The sequence below is a fragment of the Leucoraja erinacea genome, chromosome 28, assembly GCF_028641065.1.
Source record: "Leucoraja erinacea ecotype New England chromosome 28, Leri_hhj_1, whole genome shotgun sequence".
Classification (NCBI taxonomy): domain Eukaryota; kingdom Metazoa; phylum Chordata; class Chondrichthyes; order Rajiformes; family Rajidae; genus Leucoraja; species Leucoraja erinaceus.
The window spans coordinates 22,108,871-22,132,278 of record NC_073404.1 but is presented as its reverse complement, the minus strand read 5'-3'; the positions used below and the strand labels follow the sequence as shown (position 1 = coordinate 22,132,278).

The following is a 23,408-nucleotide window of genomic DNA, read 5'->3' as shown; positions in this document are numbered from 1 at the left end:
CGCTCAGGATGAGGTGTTCCATACCAGGGCATCGGAGATGTCCTAATTCTTTAGGAAACGGGGGTTCCCCTCTTCCATTGTAGATGAGGCTGTATCTAGATTCTCCGCTCCGCTCTTACTCCCACTCCCCCCTTTCGTAACAAGGACAGAGTCCTCCTTGTCCTCACCTTCCACCCCATCAGCTACCGCATATAATCCTCCAACATTTTCACCATCTCCAACTGGCTCCCACTACTGACCACATCTTCCCATCTCCACCTCTTTCTGCTTTCTGCAGAGACCGTTCCCTCCGAAACTCCCTGGTCAGAAAACTCCCTTCCCACCCAAACCACCCAGGTACTTTCCCCTGCAACCGCAGGAGATGCAATACCTGTCCCTTCACCTCCCCCCTCGACTCCATCCAAGGACCCAAACTGTCTTTCCAGGTAAGGCAGAGGTTCACTTGCACCTCCTCCAACCTCATCTACTGTATCCACTGTTCTAGGTGTCAACTTCTCTACATCGGCGAGACCAAGCGCAGACTTGGCGATCGTTTCACTGAACACCTCCGCTCAGTCTGTCTTAACCCATCTGATCTCCCGATGGGTCAGTACTTCAACTCCCCCTCCCATTCTCAATCTGACCTTTCTGTCCTGGGCCTCCCCCATTGTCAGAGTGAGCCCCAGCATAAATTGGAGGAACAGCACCTCATATTTCGCTTGGGTAGTGGCCACCTCTGCAACTAGAGGAACTGAAATCAGGAAGAGTGATTTTGTCAGACATCAGCAGGTAGATGGCTGAAGCAGGGAGTGCATTGGGGGGAAATTGTCCAGGTCAATCACCAGCAGATGCGGGCACTGGCCCATTGAGATGGGCCACAGTCAAGGAAAGTGGTTTAGTTGGTCACTGGAAGTTGGACTGACCCCTGGGGAAATTGGGAATAGATGCAGGGTTCAGTTCATAGTGATGATAGTTTGGGAGAAAGTGATGGATATCATGGTGCCAACCGTTATATTAAGATTACTACAGTTTTCCAACCTCCTGCAAAGGTTTTCACCACAGATTATGGAATAATGCTTTTATTGTCATGCACTAGATGTCTATTTTCAAGACTTTTGTGCAGCCGGTGATTCAATTACAGGCTCGCTGTAAGCGCAAGTAAACAGGAGAAACACTAGTCTTATAAGAAGCTGTAAAATATATTGGCCTGTCCCTTACAGTGAGATGGGTCTGAATAACTCATCTGTTTGGATATTTTATTTCTTTGGGTAAATTCTTTCTCAAGTTGGTTCATTCTGAACTTCATCGCAGCAGAACTCAAGACAAAGTAATATTTGGGGGCGGCACAGTAGAGTTGCTGCCTTACAGCGCCAGTGACCCAAGTTCAATCCTGACTGCGGGAGTTGTCTGTACGGAGTTTGTACGTTCTCCCCATTGACCGTGTGGATTTTCCCCCGAGTGCTCTCGATTCGTCTCACACTCGAAAGACATTGAGGTTTGTAGGTTAATTGGCTTCGATAAAGTATGTGAATTGTCCCGAATGTGTAAGGTAGTGTAGCATAGCTGGTTGGCGTGGACTTGGTGATCAGCAGAGCCTGTTTTCATTTTATTTCTTTGGGTAAATTCTTTCTCAAGTTGGTTCATTCTGAACTTCATCGCAGCAGAACTCAAGACAAAGTAATATTTTAGAATATTACCTGTTTTCATGCTGTGTGTCTAAATTAAACTAAATTAAACTTTAAAAAAATCACATTGCACATAATAACGTCACAATTATTGAGAGTGCAGTTCTTTATTGTGTATCTTGCAAGAACAGTGAAAGATTCAATTTCATACAGATGGTTTTTTATGGAAACCATTTCAAAAGGATAGTTTTAACAATCTGGGATAATCGACTGGGTTCTCCACATCTTTTCACCCAGCCTCTCGGTGAAGAAGGGTTATTTTTTCAACATTCATTCAGAATAATCAGAAAGTGATTCACAGATACTTCAAAAAGAAAATGAGCACAAGCAGGTACATTCCTGTCCACATTAATAACATTTGTGAAAGGCAAGTCAAGTGAGGTGTTTCAACTCTGAAGAACTCCAGACATGAAAGCAATAGGAAGAGAAGAGGTTTTCCTTAGCATTGATACCATGCCACTGAGCTGCAACGTGCTACCAGTGGGGTCTCAGACAGTGGGGCACGACAGTGAAGAGCGGTCCCCACACAAAAGTTGAATCAGTTGACTTCACCAGACAAAGAACAGGAAGCACAGTGACCTGACTGGTAATCTGTTGGGTAGCCTACTGATTGGACAATTGACATCTTGTGAATCCAGACTTTGCACGTTCATTAAATGAAAGATTTTGGCTTGGCAAGAGCTGACACATTGCTTCAGATAACCTTCATCACATGTGTCACTGTAAAACCACAAAGATGATAGATGCAGGAATAAATTAGAGTAAATCCATAGTCCAATGAAAATCTTTATACTTCTACTGTTTCCTACCGCTGGGCTGTAAAAATCTCAGATTTATTACCTGCTATAATATTCAGTTACCAATGACATATTATTGAAGCCTTTGTCCTTTGAAATGCAAAGCCCACTCACAGTAGATACAATGATCAACCAGTGGCTGCTTTTCACTTCAGATGATCTTATGCTTATATTTTCCACACGCTCCCCCAAAATCTAAATGTCCGGTAGCAATTTTGTTTTAAGACTGATCACAGATATTTACTGAGATCTGTCCAGTTGTTTTACGACATTCTTCATCATTTTATTTCAGAGGCACCCATAGTCCGATAGATTCTTGGAAATGAGGAAGAAATAATGAATACTTTGGTTTTAAAATTATCTCGCTTTCCTCTGATTGCAGATCGATTTGCTACATAGTTCTAATCCTGCTTGTTATTTTACAGAATATCGGTCTGGAACCATTATTGTTTGGTTTGTGTGTGCTTTTGATCTGATGTTACTTTATGGCTCTGATCGTACTGAATAAAATGACCTCCAGATGTTCCGGATCATGTCCAGACAGAGTTGAAGCAAACTTGACTTGCCTTTAGTGTTGACAGAAGAGGTAAAGTTCCATAGGTCATGGGTAAAAGTAGGATAATATTATGACTTTTTTTTATCTTTAAGATCAAACCACATTTGTCTATGTCCCCACCCCCTTACCCCTGGAGATGATATTTGGAGCAGTCCTAAAAATAAAATGAGGAAGTTGTGAAATGATGTATCATTAAAAAAAAGTCCACAGTGAGATGATTAGAATTAGATACACAACGTCAGTCTTCAATGGCGAAAAGTTGGACAAATAAAAAGCAAATGACCAGCAAAGACACATGCTTTTGTGATGCCATTCTGTCCATCCATAGTTTCCAAATGAACTGTATCACCAGCATCTAGTGCAATGATAGCACCTCCAGCCATTGACTGATAACTATTTTGATATGCTTGGTAGGCTACAACAATGGTTACATCATTTTTCTTCAATGCAATATATGCATTAACTCTGTTGACTTCACAGTGAAATGTAAAGAAATACACACCGGGGATTCTACATCTGAACATACCTGTTACAGGACTATAGAGCCCTTGGGCATTGTATATCATATTTTCAAATCTAATTGGTGCATTACCTGCTGGAAAGTTGTAGCCAAGGCTGACACAGAAAGCAGCAAGAACGGCGTTGAAGGATCCTGGCATACCTGGCATCCCTGCTGCTCCAACATCGCCTTTCTCTCCAGTCAGTCCAACCTCTCCTACCGGTCCCATTTGTCCCCTCAACCCAAGAGCGCCTCTGTTACCATCTGCACCTCCCATCCCATTAGCTCCATTTCTACCTTTGGGTCCAGATGCTCCAGATGGACCTTGTGGACCTTGTGCCCCAGGTGTTCCTGGAAAGCCATGGGGTCCACGTCCTCCTTGTTGTCCAGGACGTCCTGATGCTCCTGGTTGGCCTCTGGATCCATCTGCACCTGAATCGCCTTTTGGTCCCATTTGTCCCACAGGACCTGGTTCTCCTGCAGGTCCACTTGGAGCATTGATGACTGTTCGAAAAGATGTTCATCTTATTTAGAGTCAGAACCTTGCAATTAATTGTGATATGAAACATTTATATTTGGCAAGGAACCCAATGGCAAAACCATGATGCATGCAGTATAATATCCATTAATGCAGCACTTGTCAGTGGATCGTTAATCTATTGGCCTGGACCAATGAACCAGGGACCGAAGTCCATTCTTCAGTCTTATCACTGGGAATTAAAATTCAGTTAATTACACACAAAAAAATCACTGAAATTAAAAAGCTAGATTCAAAAATGGGGGCCATGAAACTACAGATTTGTTCTAAGATAGATCAGCTGTGAAAGAAGTTGGCCTCAAAGATGGTTTTAATTTAAATGGGTGTCAATCCTACCACAAGGGATCAGTGCATCACAAGCACAGATGTGACTACAAGCACTGTGCGTTTTATTACATTGCAACTATACATGGTCTCCATAATACATTGTACATCTATAATGACTGTGAATCTAAGAATCTTCAGCAGTTGAAAATATGCCTGTGATGACTCATTGAAAAGTATGGAGTTTGTTAATACTTACGGATGCAGCGTGGTCCAGGACCATTCCATTTGCCAGTGTTGAGACAGGTTATTGATTCATCTCCCAACATGTAATAGCCACTTGCACAGGAGTATGTTACAACTTGTCCTAATTGTTTGAAATGTCCATTTTCGATCCTTACAGGAGCTGGGCATTCAATTTCTGTTGCAGAAAAATAAGAACAATTGTGAAAATTAAAGATAATGGGTGTTCTGGGTTATCAATTTCCAATGTCAAATACATTCTGAATCGTTTCAATGGGCAGCAAATCTCACCCCATTGTTTAAGAAATTAGGGAAAGTGAAAACATGAAAATTGTAATCTGTTGGGGTTACAATAGTGGTTGGGAAGATGCTGGAGTCTGTATGCGGAACATAATAACCGAATGCCTTGTAAAGAATAATAGGATGAAGCAGAGCCAACTTGGATTTATGAAAGTTGGAGTTCGTCAGGATGTGACTTGTCCTTACCATCTAGACGCCCACAGCGACTGCTGTGGAGGGTTGAGGTCCCGACCACGGGGGAAAATGGAGGAGGACTGGCCAAATTGTGTGCCTTCCACCACAGTGATGAATGCTGTGGTGGATGTTTATGTTAAAATTTTATTGTGTTTTTGTGTGTGCTCTTTATCATTGTATCGCTGCTGACATATCATTTCACTTGCACTTTTTGTGCAATGTGACAAATAAACCGTTGTATGGTATTGTATTGTAAAGGGGAAACAGTGTAATGGTTCGTTTGCATTTTTTGGAAGATGTTCAATTAGGTCCCACACAAGTGGTTGATCAACAATGTTAAAGTGCATGGAAATGGGGGGGTAACAGATTCACATGGATTAAGAATAAGTTACTAAATGGATAACAGAATGCAAATGGATTCTCAGCTTGGCTAAGTGTGATTATCAGTATACTGTAGAGATTATTAGCCTTAATTGTGGGAGAATATGAATACAAGGATAAATAAGTCCTATTGCAGTTGACTAGGTCCTTGATGAGACCAAACCCGGAGTATTGGCCCCTTGTTAGAAGGGTCATGCATGCTGTAGAGGATGTGCAACAAAGATACACTGGCCTGGTTCTAGGACTGGCAGGTTTGGTTTATGAGGAGACATTGAGAAGACCGGGACTATATTCTCTAGAGTTTAGACGAGAACGATGTCTCACTGAAACATGCAACATTTGAAAGGATTTGACATTTTCGATGAAAGGAAGATGTTTCCACTGGATGAGGAGTCTTTGGCCAGGGGACACAGTTTCAGAATAAGTAAGCAAATCGATGCACAGAGTCTCTTGCCCAGAGTAGGTGAATCGAGGATCAGAGGACATAGGTTTAAGGTGAAGGGGAAAAGATTTAATAAGAATCTGAGGGGTAACTCAAAGGGTGGTGGGTGTATGGAACAAGCTTCCAGAGGAGGTAGTTGAGACATTTAAGAAACAGTTAGACAGGTACATGGATATGACAAGTTTGGAGGGAATTAACCAAACGCGGGCAGTGGGGGACCAGTGTAGCTGGAACATGTTGGCCTGTGTGGGCGAGTTGGGCTGTAGGGCCTGTTTACAGGCTGTATGATTCTATGACTCTATGACTCTAAATAAGTCATCTGAGGGTGGTGAATCTTAGAAATTCTCCCCTGCAGAGGATTATAGAAATTCAGTCATGGTATTCATTTGAAATAGGGCTCAATAGAATTTGATATAATAAGGGAATCGAGAGAGATTGAGATAGTGCAGGCAAATGGCACCAAGATGGAAGAATGGGCATTATCTTGAGCAATAGCATAGCAGGCTTTAAGGATTGGATGGCCTGCTCCTCCACCTCCTCCTCCTCCTCCTATTACTGATGCTATAATGTATCCCTGCCCTATCAATCAGGTGTTGGAGCATTTAATTGCTTACTTTTACAGATTGGTGGATCACAGTCCCAGCGACCTGAGGGTTGGCAATGGAGTGTTGCTGATCCTGTCATCGAAAACCCAGTATTACAGGTGTATGTCACTGTGTTACCAGCTTGATGAGCCTCTCCACCATGAACATTAGGTGGGTTCCCACAGCCGGAATCTGAATTTAAAAAAAAGAAGAAATTTGAGAATCCCACACAGGAGCAAATGCAATGTTTCATACTGCTTTAGAATGCATTAAAATTAAATAGGATTAAATTGGAACAAGTACCAAAACAACATTTATAACAAATCCAAAATTGAAAGGCAGTTTGTGTGGTTCAGGGATGGAAATAAAGATAAGGAATGTATACCGTACACTTGCTGTAATGATTAAATGGCTGTCTGACCTGCTGAGTTACTCTAGCACTTTTTTTTGTAAACCAGCATCTGCAGTTCCTTGTTTCTACATTTCAGATATTTAGCCGGTCCTCATGACTACCATTCAGAGCATGTCATTCACTGGAGTTTCGAAGGAAGGCTGGTGTATCAACCTATTCTGAGAAGCCTTGTACTTTGTTAACAAATGCTTTCAGTGGTGGAAAAGAGGCAAAAGGCTAGGAATATCCCCTTGTACTTCACTTCCAATCTTCTGTCTTTTCTCATTGAAATTCCAAGGCAATACAAATGGCTGAGACCTAACTTGCATTACCTAAACCTCACACTAATGTAAAGTGTAGTTTTCAGGTGCAATGATGTTTGCCGATTTAATTCCTCACAGATGAATTGGATTTCAAATTGTAAAGATTCCTCATTTGATGGGACGATGAGTAAGTATAATAATCAATGAGCTTCAGTGTGTCACAATGAATGGAAGGAACAACTTTGATTAGACATGACCTATGATTTTAGTCTGTAAACTTATTGTAAATTAATCTTAGAAATTAATAAAGGCAAAAGGGATTCATTTCCCTGAAGTCCATCATTTGTACATTAAATCTGCCATCAAATACACACTTCTAAAATATTTGATCTATGGTCCTCATGCCAGCCGCAGAGCTTGGAAATATATTTTCTGCACTAGTCGTCCAATCACCCACCCCACTTCATCAGAAATTCCACGGAAATATATAACATTGTGGAGCAGTGTTATGTAATTTCTCCTCATTCGTTTATTTAATTTCCATTATTATTTTAAATTTTAATGTCTCAACTCACAGTAACGCTTTTGGAGATCATTTTCGGACATATCCAAAGAAGCAGGGATTACATTGCTGTAAAATAAAATTGGTTCTGGATGAAATGGTCTGATTAATAAAGGTTCAAGAATTTAAAAAAAACTAATTTTAAGTGTGAAAGAGCTTTTGATGAATTCATAGTGCACATTTTTGCAATGAAGGAAATTTGAAATCTTAAAATGGTCAAAGTAAGGAAAAATGAAAGGCTATATTGAAATGTTTGTTAAGTCTCCAACCGAAGTTCATTGTTGTAGTGGTCAGACTCGGAGATGGACCTCTGGTATACTTACAGTCCATCAAAGCACATTTCACCAGCATTTTCACTTGTCCATTTTGACCCAGCTTTTGTTTTGCCTAAACTCTTCCAACTGTAGGAACTACTATGTTTTAATTCCTAGTTCTAGATTTAGACCCTTATTTTAATTTTCCAGCCCTCTGCCTCTGTTACAAAAGTTTGACACTTTTTGCGAATGATATTCAGTACTGGGACCCCAGTACTGGGACCCCAGCTATTTACAATATATATTAATGATCTGGATGAGGGAATTGAAGGCAATATCTCCAAGTTTGCGGACGATATTACAAAAGCTGGGGGGCAGTGTTAGCTGTGAGGAGGATGCTAGGAGACTGCAAGGTGACTTGGATAGGCTGGGTGAGTGGGCAAATGTTTGGCAGATGCAGTATAATGTGGATAAATGTGAGGTTATCCATTTTGGTGGCAAAAACGGGAAAGCAGACTATTATCTAAATGGTGGCCGATTGGGAAAGGGGGAGATGCAGCGCGACCTGGGTGTCATGGTACACCAGTCATTGAAGGTAGGCATGCAGGCAGTAAAGAAAGCGAATGTATGTTAGCTTTCATTGCAAAAGGATTTGAGTATAGGAGCAGGGAGGTTCTACTGCAGTTGTACAGGGTCTTGGTGAGACCACACCTGGAGTATTGCGTACAGTTTTGGTCTCCAAATCTGAGGAAGGACATTATTGCCATAGAGGGAGTGCAGAGACGGTTCACCAGACTGATTCCTGGGATGTCAGGACTGTCTTATGAAGAAAGACTGGATAGACTTGGTTTATACTCTCTAGAATTTAGAAGATTGAGAGGGGATCTTATAGAAACTTACAAAATTCTTAAGGGGTTGGACAGGCTAGATGCAGGAAGATTGTTCCCGATGTTGGGGAAGTCCAGGACAAGGGGTCACAGCTTAAGGATAAGGGGGAAATCCTTTAAAAACTTTTTTCACACAGAGAGTGGTGAATCGCTGGAACTCTCTGCCACAGAGGGTAGTTGAGGCCAGTTCATTGGCTATATTTAAGAGGGAGTTAGATGTGGCCCTTGTGGCTAAGGGGATCAGGGGGTATGGAGAGAAGGCAGGTACGGGATACTGAGTTGGATGATCAGCCATGATCATATTGAATGGCGGTGCAGGCTCGAAGGGCCGAATGGCCTACTCCTGCACCTAATTTCTATGTTTTTCTCTATGTTTCTATATGATGTTGTGGAAAAGTGGTGCTAACTTTTATGAAAGTGCAAGTTCTGTGTAGAAATGGATTTAGTAGAAATTCACACTAACGATTGGTTGTTATTAAATAATTTATCCTCATGCATCACTCTCAGGGGCACGGAGTATAAATGAGACATAATTTGGCAGCTGTTCAAGACTTTGGTTAGTCTGCACTTGGAATATTATGTGCTGTTCTGGACACCACTCTATGGTAAGAACTAGAGAGATCTCTATGGTAAGTACAGAAGAGATTCTGCATGGAATGGAAGTTTTTAATTACAAGGAGAGATACGATAGGCAAGATTGTTTTCAGAGCACAGGAGGCTGTAGGATGATCCATCGGAGGTTTATTAAATTAGGATGAACAGAGATAGGATAGGTAGGCACAGTCCTTCTGAAAGGGTATGTGAGTCTAAAACTAAAGGGCATAGTTTAGTTTAGTTTGATGGCCCTTAGGCCCATCGAGTCCCCAGAATGCTGGTGATTGTGATATCCTAGCTTTCCTTCTTGCACGGTACAGAGACTCTACAAATTTAATATCATTACTGCAAGTTTTTTTTTAATACCTTGTTAATGAGGAGGGAAATACCTACCTGTAACTTCTCCCCACCAGTTCAACAGATTCCTGAGCATCTGTGGAAAAAATAACAAGCACGGCATTTTAATAGCACTGGACTAGTTTTATAACAAAACAAGTAGATTTGATGATGACGTTTATTTTGACCTTGTCATCGATCTAAATGTAAACACTCAGTTGATCCGATTAATATAACGTGGAGAAGTAGGAAGTATAACCCATTGTGATATGACTCCCACATTTAGGAACTACCAAGAAGCAGTTTATTCTCAACTCTTAGTAAATTTGAAAAACTGTGAATTGATGGGGATTGCACTATAGAGGAGAGAAGGTTACACATTTAACATAAGAAGCATTCAGTGTTTGAAATAATGTGTTTTGCTGCTTTATTTGGCAGTCATGCTGCTGATTAAATCAAGGTAAAGAGAAGCCTGAATGATTGTTGTGGCTGAGCAGTGTGAGTGCACCCACTGGATGTTTACAGGTCAGTCAGTAAGCAATGCCAGCCATCTCTGACAATTATCCAGTGCAGAGCAGAGCCAGGAGATCTTCATGAGAGCTGAACAATAATGGGAGCAAGCGAAGTGGATACGGGTGGTGAGAGAAACGAAAATTTAGTATTATGGGGAAGGAAGGAGAAAGGAAGAATATTTGTGCAGTCAAGTGAAAGTGACTCTTTATGCTCCACAGCTTACTTCTGGGCTTTAGGCTATCACTACTGAAATGTTACTGTGTCATTGCAATCCATTGTCATAGGTCAGATAATGAGCAGGCCAATTCAATTGATGGGGTGCCTTTTATGATAGTAAATTGCATAGTAAGAGCTGGAAACAGCACATTCAGGATTAATATTTATTATATTTAAATGGGATATTATTATTCTTGTCAAAAGCAAAATTACATAACAATTTGTTTTTTTTTTTCTCGCACGTACGTTAAAGGAATATGACAGTGGTAAACATTGTGTATTATATTAATGTTGACCAGTCTTCAAAACATTGGAACTATTTGAATATCAAATGTCAGTAAAATGGGATGCAATGTTGGCAGAACGATGGCTAAATTAATAATACACGTTTGACACTGCCCTATTATAGCTGGAAAAATAGATTTGGCATTTTGCAGTCAATTAAGGACAATTTGTGAAACATTTTGATTAGCAACCATCTCCTCACCTGCATCCACCTATCACTTGCCGACTTTGTCCCATCCTCACCTCTTTTTTCCATTTCTCCCCCCCCCCCCCCCAACTCCAATCATTTGGCAACAAAGCCAAATTAATAGATGAAGAATTTACCAAATTAAATGAGCATTAGTGAGCTGCTCAGTGAGATAGAAACATTTGCTAGCATGGTATTTCTGTGGCTTATAGTGTCTAAGATATCATTAATTGGTGCCACATATGACAGCAGATTTGTATGTTGGATTTGGATGAATATTTCTCTCTTGTTACTTTAATACTTGATTTGCCACATTTTATGCAGAACTATCACAACATTCAAAATACATTTGGACAGGTGCATGGAGAGGACAGGTTTGAAAGGAAAGTGGCCAAACACAGGCAGTCAGATCTAATATAGATGGGGCATATTGGAAGGCGTGGGCAAGTTGGGCCTGTTTCCACGCTGTATGACTGTGATTCTACAACATACTGGGCAGTTTAAACACAACCTCACATTTAAAACAGGATTCAAGTAAAGTTAAAGTGAGGTGGTCAATCTAACTCCCAACAACACAGGTATCCACCACTAGATCCATTACATACCTGTTGGATCCAGGGGAGAAATCCCATTAGTCCCATTAGCTGAGGCTACGAGTATTCGGGAACTTCCCTCGAGTATGAAGGAGAGTTCCAGTGACTTCATAGGACCTCGTGTCGACCATGCTGCGAGTTTGAGTCGAGGGCAAACTCGTCTACACTCACAGATTAGGTTGCCGCAGTGGGACAGCCCCTTAACTCTCACTTGAAAACATCCAGTGAATTGGCCTCCACTCTCTTCTGTGGCAGAGAATTCCACAGATTCACAACTCTCTGGGTGAATTTTTTCCCCCTTATCTCAGTCTTAAATGGCCAACCCCATATTTTTAAACTGTGGCCCCTGGTTCTGGACTCCCCCAACATCGGGAACATTTTTCCTGCATCTAGCCTGTCCAATCCCTTAAGAATGTTATATGTTTCTATATGCTTCTATCAGATCCTCGTATGGCCTCTCGATATGAATCCACGTATAGTCTCTTACCTGATGGAATTCCAAAGGTCTGAGGGAGGAAAATCCCAGCGAGGCACACCCCGAACCACAAGGGGACCATTCTGTAAGAAACAAGTTCAGAAAACGTGTCATGCCAAACGGTGACAATTCTGTGGCAAACATAGAAATCCAAACCTCAGCCATCGAATAGAATGGAAACAAATAATATAATGAAACTAACTGATAGTATCACAAACGGATGCCTTATAGTAACCGGCAACCTTGTATTAAGATAGCCCTTACAAATCCCAGCCCTGAAAGTGAAGCTTGCTGTTTCCAGGTGCTAACAAAGCCCATTCTTCCCAAACTTACTCAGTCCTGATATTACTTCTGTCCTAGTTTCCATTATCCTGACCCAAGCAGTCAGCCTGAATTCTTATATACATCAAGGGCCCAGAAGTGTGCAGAAAGTGACCTAGGTAGTCCCCAGACTGTGAGACAGGCTGTCACTCACCTCAGGCTTTCAGAATCTCTCTGAACATGTTTCCAAATCCCAGCCTTTTAAATAGACTAGCCCCTCCCAGAATTTGCATAACTTGGTGCTTTCTGGCTTGTCACTTTGTACGGTGAGTTATATGGGTCCAGGCAATGCCAGGCTCTGAGTGGAATCAATCACTCGGCGTCAGCAACTTTAAAGGGCCATCCTTCTGTACTGACACCAATTCTCATACTAGAAAGCCTGAGTGGATGTTTGCAATTTTGTTCAAGTCTGGTTTCATTGCTAGCTGCAATTGTTCACAAAGATTGGATTTATACTCCCAGGGCATCAATCCAAGATGCTGATTCCTGTACTGTAAGAGTTTGTACCCCTGGTGCTATTCATTCCAATGTCACTTTCTGTTTCAAGATGTATTGCATTGGATTGCTCACCTTTTTTTTGCCTTAGCAGAGAGAGGTTAGACATCAGTTGTCTTCACTCATCCTGCACTTTGAACTCAATCAAACAAGCTTCAGCAGCTAGACTATTAGTTCCACTGGACTTGGCTAGCCATACATGCAACAAGAAATAAATGACAAACGTGTACCTTTGATCAGCGGTAGAAAACATCCGACAAGCTCTGTAATGTTTTACACTGAATGTTTTTTTCCCGAATTGGACCTGGGTTTTTATCCGTTTTTTTGCCTCCCCCAGGAGATCACAAGGTTCTTGGGGTGGAGAGGGGTGATAGCGGTATAAGGGGGAGGGTAGTGTCTTGTGTTCTGTGTCTTGAGTCTACTGTTTGTGGGTAAGTGTGTCTGTTTAGTGTTCAGCCATGAGCGAATGGCGGTGCGGGCTCGACGGGCCTGGTGGTCTACTCTCGCACCTACTTTCTATGTTTCTATACTAACATGGCTGTATGAAACCTCGCAGGTTTGTTTGACTTTTTGCTAAGTACCACAAATTATTATCAGTAGCAAACAGGCAAAAAAAGGGACCATTTCATTTGTTTCCAAGAACCTGAAGTTTCAAACACCTTCTGTCTTCTGATTAGTTGATGAGTGTATAAATAACTACTTACTCAAATAAAACATATATTTTAACAACTTCTCTGAAAGCAAAGATCAGTTTGCAATTTAGTGTTGTAACCTGGTGAGATTAAGATGTGAATGTGCCTTCCTTCCAATAAGTTAAGTTCATGTTATATATTTCCAGACAACAGAGGAGGCCAATCAGCCATTAAGTTCATACTGGCTCTCAAAACAATCCCATTCCCCCATTTATTACCCTGTAATCTATTTCCTCACATTTGTCTTCCAACACATCCCGATTCTCCTAACATCCACACCACTTAAACTACCAACCAACATGTCATAGTCCGAGAGTCCTAGAGTTATACATCATGGAAACAGGCACTTTGGCCCAACTTACCAACGCCGATCAACATGCCCCATCTACACTAGTCTCATTCTGCCTCCATTTGGCCCATATCCCTCGAAACCTATCCTAGCCACGTACCTGTCCAAATGTTTTTAAAGTGTAATAGTACCTGCCTCAACTAACTCCTCTGGCAGCTCGTTCCATATACCTACCACCCTTTGTGTAAAAAGGTTGCCCCTCAGGTTCATATTAAATCTTTCTTCCCTCACACTAAACCTATGTCCTCTGGTTCTTGATTCTCCTACTCTGGGTAAAAGACTCTGTGCATTTATCCTATTCATTCCTCTCATAATCTTATAAACCTCTATAAGATCACCCCTCATCCTCCTGCGCCTCAAGGAATAATGTCATAGCCTGTTCAACCTCCCCCTATAGCTCAGGCCCTCGATTCCCAGCAACATATTTGTAAATGTTCTCTGTACTCTTTCCAGCTTAACAACATATTTACCATAGCATGGTTACCAAAACTGAATGCATAACTCTAAATGTGGCCTCATCAATGTCTTGTACAACTGTAAGATGACCTCCCAACTTCTGTCCTCAAAACTCTGACTGATGTGGCCAATGAGGTCAAGAAAGCCTTCTTGACCACCCTATCCACCTGTGATGCCACTTACAAAGAACTATTTATCTGCTCTCCTGGATCCCACTGCTCTTCAACACTCTCCAGAGTTCTCCCATTGTGTTTTGCAAGTTTGGCCAAGTCTTTGCAAGTCAAGAGTTTTTTCACCTCCCATCATTTTTTTTTTTTGCATCTGGCAAACCACACTGAAATCAAGGGTGACTTTTTATGGCAGATGCAGGGCCATGAGACAGAGCAGGGTTTTCTGCAGCAGTGAATCCAAGGACTGCTGATTTAGTGTGAAGTGCTCTGACTGTGTTCCCTCATGGCATTTCAGTAACTAGTTCACTTTCAGGAAAGTTTTAGTTTCTTGTGTAAAAGTGAATAGGCAACTTGTTTTTATGATTTTATCATATTCATTATCCTCATCACGAAGTCGAACGAAAGCAGGGATAGATAATCAATTTTAATGGGCCTTAGCGGATGGACTTTAAATAATCCATAGCACAGCATCGGCAAGAACAGATCCTCTTTTTTTAATGTTAGCTGTTGGAATTTTGGATTAAGTAAGTCTGACTCCAGTGGGATATCTGGAAATAACTTCCCTGAAGGAGAAAGCCACCACAACATTCAGGAGACATTATAATATCAAAATATATCAAATCAAATGAGTTAAATCAGGTAAATTCTAAAACAAGTCTCTAATGGTTTATAACTGTCTATGTGTTGAACATTGTCCAAGTCACACTCATGAGATTGGCTCATGTGTTCCATTTTAAATAAGTTGTAAATCTGTGAATTCTCAAAGCTCTGTTGTGTTAAATGTGATATTTTGAAGTTGGTGAGTTGAAGTGCACTGACCTCGTCACCTCAGACAATTAATCTGAAACTTTCTGTGGCTGAACCAAAATAGAAAACTTTGTAACTCTCCAAAGTTGCTCGGTTGATTCTGCTCTTGAAATCCCCATCTATGTAGAGTAATGTTGTTACGTCAGGTAAGTGCATCTGATGGGAGAAGTGGAAAATGTTAAATAAGAAAATGACAGACAGGATTGTGACTGTCGACATTAAACAAATTAGTTGAAATAACATACATTTTAAGAGAGTTTAGAGATTACTAAACGTTAAGTGCTTGAACAGTGCTCCATTACACTAATCATATATTTTGAGCAATATGTTAAGATATCAGGCTTCTATAAATTCCCCCTTCTGCTGCATTGATGGTGTCCACAATGTTCAAGTACCTTGCTTTCAGTGTTCTATCAGCAACACCTTGCATCTGCCCATGTTGATCTCGGTTGATAACATGCTTAGATTCAAATCCTGAACTTCACTGTTGTAAGGTTTTGACTCTTCTAGTTCACTTCCATTCCAAAGTTTGTGGTCAACTCTAAATTTTACTGTGTGACTATGGAACTGTTCACACCATGAACCGGATGATTCCCCAGCCTGGATATCCCAGTCGCTCGATGAAATATTTTCACATCTTATATTTCCGAATTGTGGGATAGATGAATGTGTCTTCAGTTGGCTGGGTTTTATGTAGGTCACCCATTGCTCTGGTTACCAGAATGCGCCCTATATTATTGACTGACTAAAAGTTTTGTCCAATACGACACTATTTTCCACCGTGTCACTTTTAATCAAAATGAGGAAATGATAAATCTATCTTTGGAGATTTATTTTTACCTCATTAAAATCTCGGGAACTCTGAGAAACACAGTACACATGTAACCAGAAACACAGTTAGTTGCACCACAAAAATAGGCTTTTCGTCAGGTGTATTGCTTACATCAGTTCAATCCTTCTACCCGCCCACGGAGTTCAAAGACATTGAAACATTTTAATTTCAATAACTATTTTTTACTTTTAAAATAATTATTGAATGGAACTCCAGTAATGTGTGTCAAACAATTGAATATTTTACTAACTTTTTGAACTTTAGCAACTTTACTTTTTTTCCGCAAACTTTATTGTTAGCATAAGTCAGCATAGCTTTAAGGCGAAGGGGAAAAGATTTAACAGGAATGTGAGGGATAACTTTTTCACACAAAGGTTGGAGGGTGTATGGAACAAGCTGTCAGAGGAGGTAGTAGAGAAAGGGACTATCCCAACATTTAAGAAACAGTGAAAGAGGCACATGGATAGGACAGGTTTGGAGGGATATGGACCAAACGCGGGCAGGTGGGACTAGTGTGGTTGGGACATGTTGGCCAGTGTGGGCAAGTTGGGCCGAAGGGCCTGTTTCCACACTGTATCACTCTATGACTCTATGTCTCCAAGTGCGTTCTGCCATTAGCATATCATTGGCCGATGAAAGCAATCGATCATTATATATCATTTAATCTTGAAACATACTAGTTTGTAACTTTTTCACAATTGTCATAGAATCAGATAGCTTGGAAATGGCTATTTGTCCCACCAGCTCCACGTTACCCAGCAATGATCCATTTGCACTGGTGCCAATAATTCACCCTACATTGCCATCAGCTCAGCCCCAGATTCACAAGGGACATTCTACAGAGGCCAAGTAAACTACTAACCATTGGGTCTTTGGAATGTGGAAGGACATTGGAACATCCAGGGGAAACCCATGCAGTCATAGGGCTAAAGGAATCATTGGATATTGGGAAAAAGCAGGGACGAGGTATTGATTTTGGATGATCAGTCATGATCATATTGAATGGCAGTGCTGGCTCGACGGGCCGAATGGCCTACTCCTGCACCTATTTTCTATGTTTCTACATCACAAGGAGAACTTGCAAATGTATCAACCAGAGGTGAGGATTGCATCTGAGTCACTGGAGCTGTGAGGCAGCAGCTCGATTAGCTGCACCTCTGCTGTATCCAAAATTGTTCAGTAAACATTTTCACTTTTAACTCTCTTAATACAAGAGGTTTGAGATTCACCAATCATTCCATTTCAAGGCAAAGATGCCCAATGCATCAATGATGAATTTGTAGAATTAAAAATATGAAGTGTCGCAATAAAGTATAGTATTCCTCAATCTATCCAAATCATGCTTGATTACAGCATGGATCGGATTGTTAATCAGTCGGACTTTGACTAGTTTACATGGACAGGAGACAAGAGACAACACACTGCAGATGCTGGGAGCTTGAGCAAGAAACAAACTGTTGGAGGAACAGCAGGTCAAGTAGGATCTGTGGAGGAATATGGACAGATAACATTTTGGATTGGGCCCCTTCTTCAGATTGATGAAGAAGAGCGCAGAAAGCTGGAAGAGTGAGATTCTTTTTGCCACTTGGGGTGTCGGCTGACCATTCCCCCCCCCCCCCCCCCCCCCCCCCCCCCCCCCCCCCGGATGCTGATTGACACGTCAAATTCCTCCTGCAGTTTGTTGTTTACTTGCTTTCTGGCAGAGATGCCTTAGTTTTTGCTTCACCAGTCACAGTGCTGACTTCCAACTGGTTATGATGCCCTCAGTCAGGCAGAGATGTGGCAGATTAGATCTCAATCTACCGAGACATTGTGCAGAGTCAGCGGACCAAAGCCACATCCCATAACCATTGCATGTACAGAGTGTGACTTGGATGGAGCTTTTATCTGATATAGCGGGCACTTTGTGCGGAATATATTGTTCGTACACTGGTCATCTTGTTCTCCATCAGATGGTGCTGTGATGGCATAGATTGCAGAGAGACCTGTGATGTTAACACTAATACATTAACTTGCTTGAAAGCTTACAAGAGCCAACACTGTGCCTGCTCAGCTCTCTGAGAGCCAACAATGTCAAAGAATGGTGTATTTTCCCATGATGAAGAATTAATCCCACTTGGATTCTTTCTCTGCTGCTGTAGCCAGGAGAGTTTGTACAAGGCTACACCCCGATAGAATGTTTAACTAGTGGAACCATTTTTTTTCCATTTCTCTGGCTCATAAAATGATAGTGAAACATATGATCTGATGCAATATACACTGCATGATGCCCACTCTGTCCACTTCTGCATGATTTTATTTTCTCAACTTTGCTTCCAATAATGCACTTGTGGAGCCTTCTCGCCCACGTTGATTTTGCATACAGCCTGTTACCGCTGGCGACTCGGCAGCAGCCTCACGAGAAGGTCAGCCACGAGAGCTAAATAACAACTCCAATGTCAGACGTGCTAATTGGCCTTATTTGCACATGGGTTATGATTGGTGATAATGTAGGTAAAAGGGTCTTCTGGAATAAATGTGAGAAAAAGTGTCTGGCTCAGCTAAGTGTTGTTTATTCTTTGCCTTGTGTCGTGGGATTCAGTAGATCCTACACACTCGTTTAACTGCATCGTGGTCAGGAAGGGCATTGCAATTAAACTTAATCCTCAATCAAAGTAACCTGCCATGCCATGCTAGCTTGTCAGGAGAGGAAACTCCAGCTGAGATTTACCCATTTTACCTCAAACATGATGACCACCCATATTACCACCACAGTAGGTGGTGGCAGAGATGAACAGATTCCGCATTTCGTTGACTTGAGATCTTTCAAATATGCAATCACTGGTGGGAAGAACGTTTGTTGGCATATAATTGCAATGTTTAAAAACTAAAATGTGTTCATGTTGAATGTGCATCAGCTGCCAAGTACATTTGAGGAAAGAAAGACATGAAATGCTGGATTAACTCAACGGGTCAAGCAGCATCTCTGAGGAACATGGATAGTTGACATTTCGGGCTGGAATAAATGCAATATCAAGAAACAATGCTTATTGTACAATGTAGTTTGAGGTGAAAGTCATTATTTCCAACTACCATGTTAAGAGACAGATCTGCTCAACTGTACTTTTTCCAATAAGATGAGCCAAAGATTATAGGAATGTTTATGTTAACAGATTTAAAGGTTTCCTTCATGGCAACAGAAATTGGACTTCAAACTTGCTTTCATGGATTTAAAGATATTTGTATTAATTTACTATCCATCAGGTCAGAAGACATCCTTATTGTGTGTTGTTCATGAATTAAGTTGTTCATAATTTTTTTTTTTAATATGTCACCACAGTGTGTCAAGTATGCTGTCTAGGTATTTTTTACTTCTGGGCAGTTCAGCCTATGGAAGTAAAGGTGTCTGCAATATTATGTTTTTACTTCCAATGTACCCTCAAAGACTTTTGCCTAATCAGCCAGTCCTCTCTGGAGCAATGTATCAAATCAGTGACGTAGACCTTGTTTGCCAGAGGTATTACTGTACATTTACCATTTTTGCAATAGAAAGGAAGCACTGAGAGAAGAGCAAAGGTTAACTGTCCCAGGTGACAAGTGGCCAGAAACACAATCAAGTGGATCAGCAAATCTATCACTTAAGCACTTGGGGACTGGAGTTTGTGCCTTCCCTCATAATGGGAACCATTGTGGGGGGGATGTTCTTTATGTTTAAAACTCTTATTAATGTTATGTCTGTATTCCTTCTTTATGTGCTGCAAAATGGCAAGAAGCATTTCACTTCACTACACCTAGGTGTATGTGAATGTGACCAATAAAATACCTTTGATACCTTTGATACCTTTGATACCTTTGAAATATAAGCAAAAAAAAAATGTAGATCAGAGGAACCCACCAATAAATGTATATGCTTCATGGCTTGAAGGCAGCAAGATGATCATTGTCTCGTGGAGGGGGCTGACTGGGCAGATGAGGGCAGTGAGACCAAGAGGCCCATTGAAGCACATTAAGATGTTGATTTCAGCAGCAGATGAGCTATTGTTGGGATGAAGTATTGTGATGATGAACAAACGAAAATTGTAGACATGATCAGGAACAGAATTATGGGACAAAACAGTTAATTATGGAAACACTGAATAGCTCAGGGGGCATCCTTAGAAAGTGAAACGGAGTTCAGGCCAGAGTCCTTGCATCCAAATTTATATTTAGTCTGTTCTCAGTCATCAGCAAAACTAATGGTAGGTGCCATTGACAGTAATATTGAGAACCATTTAATGTCTAATAAAGTGCTCACCTAAAGGTCAGTTTGGGTTATGCCAAGGACCACATTTATACAGGTCTCAGTGCAGCCTTATTCTGAGCATATACCAAAGAGGTTGATTTCAGAGGTGAAGTAAAAGTGACTGCTTTTGATATCAAGGCAGCATTTGACAGAATGCCTCCTGGTAAAACTGAAACCAAGGGCAACAAAGGCAAAACATTCCAACAGTTGTAGTTATACATTGCGCATCGAAAGATTGGAGTGGTTGTTGGAGCTTTAGGGATATCAACACAGTGTCCTGTGTCCTGTTTCCTGTGTCCTCTGCCCAAACATCTTCATCAGTCACCTTCCTTTTGTCATCATATTAGAAATAGGGATTTTCTCTCATAATTGCACAATAATAAATGCCATGGAAAATCCATAGCAAATGTTCATGCCTGCATACAGCAAGACATAGAGACATGCAGCATGTGTTGTTAAGAGGCAATCAGTATTCATTTTGCAACTGTGCCATGCAATGACTCTCTCCAACAAGACAGAATCTAATGATCCATCCTTGATATTCAATGACTACAATCATCGAGTTCTCCATTGTCAATATCCATTGGTCAGCATCTCAACGGGACCAGCAACACAAATACTGTGGTTACTTGGATGAACACGCAGATGGGTTGATTAGTAAGTTTACTGACAATGCACAAAATGTGGAGTTGTGCATAGTGAAGTGGGATTTTAAAGGACACAGCAGGATATAGATCAGTTACAGATGTGGATGGAGAAATGACAGATTGAGTTTAATCTGAGCAAGCGTGAGGTGTTGCATTTTGGGAGGACAAATGTAGGGGCAGGTATACAGTTAATACAATGACAGGGCTCTTTACAGCATTGAAGTGCAGAGGGATCTTGGGATCCAAGTACATAACTCCCTGAAACACAATGAGATGGAGTGGTAAACAGGGCATTTTGTATGTTTACTCTCATCAGTCACGGCATGGAGTATAAGAGCCATGAAGTAATGTTGCAGCTTTATAAAACTATGGTTAGGCTGCATTTGACTTTGGTCTGAATGACAATAAAGGCTATCTATCTATCTATCTATCTATCTATCTATCTATCTATCTATCTATCTATCTATCTATCTATCTATCTATCTATCTATCTATCTATCTATCTATCTATCTATCTAGCTATCTATCTATCTATCTATCTATCTATCTATCTATCTATCTATCTATCTATCTATCTATCTATCTATCTATCTATCTGGACTACCATGTGCAGTTGGCACATTACAAGAAGGATGTTGGTGTTTGGGCAAGGATGAAGAAGAGATTTGCCAGAATGCTGCCTGAATTAAAGAGTATTAGGAGAGGTTGGACCAACTTGGATTGGCTTTTCTGGAATGTTGGATTCTGAGGGACAATCTTATAGAAGTGCAGTCTATAAAATAATGAGATGCATGGGATAATAGAGTCAGAGAGTCACAAAAATAGGGCCTTGAGCCCAAGTCATCCATGTTGACCAAAATGCCTCATCTGAGCTATTCCTATTTACCTGCATTAGGCCCTTTTCCATCTAAACCTTTCTGATCGTGTACCCGTCCAAATGCCTTTTAAATGTTTCTATTGTTCCTGACTCAAGTACTTCCTCTGACAGCTCATTCGGAGGTACTACTACAGTTGTACAGGGTATTGGTGAGACCACACCTGGAGTATTGTGTACAGTTTTGGTCTCCTAATCTGAGGAAAGACATTGTTGCCTTAGAGGGAGTACAGAGAAGGTTCACCAGACTGATTCCTGGGATGTCAGGGCTTTCATATGAAGAAAGACTGGATAGACTCGGCTTGTACTCGCTAGAATTTAGAAGATTGAGGGGGGATTCTATAGAAACTTACAAAATTCTTAGGGGGTTGGACAGGCTAGATGCAGGAAGATTGTTCCCGATGTTGAGGAAGTCCAGGACAAGGGGTCACAGTTTAAGGATACAGGGGAAATCCTTTAGGACCGAGATGAGAAAACCATTTTTCACACAGAGAGTGGTGAGTCTCTGGAACTCTCTGCCACAGAAGGTAGTTGAGGCCAGTTCATTGGCTATATTTAAGAGGGAGTTAGATGTAGCCCTTGTGGCTAAAGGGATCAGGGGGTATGGAGAGAAGGCTGGTACAGGATACTGAGTTGGATGATCAGCCATGATCATATTGAAGGGCCGAATGGCCCACTCCTGCACCTATTTTCTATGTTTCTGTTTTTATCCGATAAACACCACAACCCTGTTTGATGAAATTGTCCCTCATGTTCCCATTAAACTTTTCCACTCTCTCCTTAAACCTATGCCCTTGTCCTTGATTTCCTGAGAAAAAAAGATGTGCGCATTCACCGCATCTACTCCTCTCATGATTTTATACACCTATATAAGATCACCCATTAAACCTCTGCACTGCAAGGAATAAAGTCCTACCTGCCCAGTCTCTCTCAAGTCCTGGCAACAACCTTATAAATCTTCTCTGCACATTTTCCAGCTTAATGCCACCTTTTCTAAGGCACGGTAACTAAAACCGAACACAATAAACTAAGCGCGGCCGCTCCAACATCTTGTACAACCTTAATGGCACCATCTACCGTCACTGCAGGAACAATTGGTGCAGGCCAATGTAATGATTCTTGCCTCCAGGCTCTTCAACTCCTCCCCAATCTTTTGGTTGTAATAGCCGGCATTTGGAAAGCTTTAACTGGATCGGTCAAAATCAGCATGGAATTATGAAGGAAAAAAATCACTCTTGACTAATCTTCTGGAATTTCTGAGGATGTAATGTAGAATGGATAAGGGGGAGCCAGTGGATGTGGTGTATCTGGACTTTCAAAAAGCCTTTGACAAGGTCCCACACAAGAGATTAGTGGGCAAAATTAGAACACATGGTATTGGGGGTAGGATATTTATATGGAAAGAGAACTGGTTGGCAAACAGGAAGCAAAGAGTAAGAATTAACGGGTCCTTTTCAGAATGACAGGCGGTGACCAGTGGGGTGTTGCAATGCTCAGTACTAAAAC

At 41.2% G+C, this 23,408-nt stretch overlaps 1 protein-coding gene across 1 annotated transcript; it reads right to left on the bottom strand.

The window, feature by feature from the left end:
• Positions 1-1,729: 1,729 nt before the first annotated feature.
• On the bottom strand, positions 1,730-12,081 carry LOC129710779 (collagen alpha-1(X) chain-like). Its single transcript, XM_055658018.1, has 6 exons — positions 12,011-12,081; positions 9,787-9,826; positions 7,672-7,727; positions 6,473-6,634; positions 4,578-4,739; positions 1,730-4,020 (listed from the first exon to the last, which is right to left on the bottom strand). The coding sequence occupies exons 1-6, from the start codon at positions 12,078-12,080 to the stop codon at positions 3,263-3,265; spliced, it is 1,248 nt and encodes a 415-aa protein (XP_055513993.1). The 5' UTR covers position 12,081; the 3' UTR covers positions 1,730-3,262.
• Positions 12,082-23,408: the final 11,327 nt, after the last annotated feature.